Here is a 998-nt window from a genome sequence, read left to right as displayed (position 1 = left end):
CCCCCCCCCCCCCCCCCCCTCTCTCTGGGGACATTCTCTCTCCCCCCCCCCCCCCCGGACATTCTCCCTCCCCCCCCCCCCCCCCCATTCTCCCTCCCCCCCCCCCCCCCCCCCCCCCCCCCGGACATTCTCCCTCCCCCCCCCCCCCCCGGACATTCTCCCTCCTCAGGCCCCGGGCTCTCACCAGTTTCCGGGCCGGGAAGATGTCGTACATGATGCGACAATACTCCATGGCCGACTCCACGGCGCAGGTCCAGAGGGATTTGGAGATGGGAGCGAGCGGGATGATGCCCGGGGCCCGGTTCTTGGTGAACATGTCGAACTCCACCGTCTGCCTGCAGGACTCGGCCATGTACGGGCAGTGATCCACCACAAACACCGTCTTGTGTGCCTCCGAGAACAGCTTCATCCTGAGCGGCGGGATGGCGACCGAAGGCAGCGAGCCAGGCGGCGCCGTCAAACCAAAAATACAAACTCACAAACACAACAGGCCGCCCGCCCGCACCGAGCCGAGCCGGTGAAACAATAAGACTAGGAAGCCTGGGCTCGCCCAGGCCCTCCCGAGCAGCAGCGGTCACCAGGCAACCGACATCCCTCTGAGTCCAGCATCACGTGAGCGAAAGAACAGCGGATCAAAGATGGCGGCCAGGAAACGCGCATGCGCAACAAGCTCAAGGCCAGGCCACAGATGTCACTACGTCGGCACGCAAGCCTGAGCACCAAACAAAATATCCTGAGAGGGTGGGCGAGGGTAATGTCGACGTGCTGTACATGGACTTAAACTGGCATTCGATACATTGGCATGCAACAGATTGTGAGAAATGTTACAGAATCCCTGCAGTGCAGAAGCAATTCATCGAGCCTGCACCGACCCTCTGATGGAGCACCCCAGCCAGGCCCACGTCCTCGTACTCCCCATAATGCCTCCTAACTGGCAGTGTTTGACTGTGGGAGGAAACCAGAGCACCTGGATGAAACCCACGCACAGAGAGAACGTG

General features: G+C 61.9%; 1 protein-coding gene across 1 annotated transcript in view; it reads right to left on the bottom strand.

Annotated features, from left to right (window-relative positions):
* ints13 (integrator complex subunit 13) overlaps positions 1-602 on the bottom strand; it is a 106727-nt gene extending 106125 nt beyond the window's left edge. Inside the window, exon 1 of the mRNA XM_038810978.1 lies at positions 185-602. Within this exon, the coding sequence (XP_038666906.1) occupies positions 185-409 (225 nt within the window). The 5' untranslated portion in view covers positions 410-602. The remainder of the gene's footprint in view (positions 1-184) is intronic.
* Positions 603-998: the final 396 nt, after the last annotated feature.

The sequence above is a fragment of the Scyliorhinus canicula genome, chromosome 11 (genome assembly GCF_902713615.1).
Source record: "Scyliorhinus canicula chromosome 11, sScyCan1.1, whole genome shotgun sequence".
NCBI classification, from domain to species: Eukaryota; Metazoa; Chordata; class Chondrichthyes; order Carcharhiniformes; family Scyliorhinidae; genus Scyliorhinus; species Scyliorhinus canicula.
The sequence above is the reverse complement of the archived record's forward strand: the minus strand, read 5'-3'. Positions and strand labels throughout refer to the sequence as shown.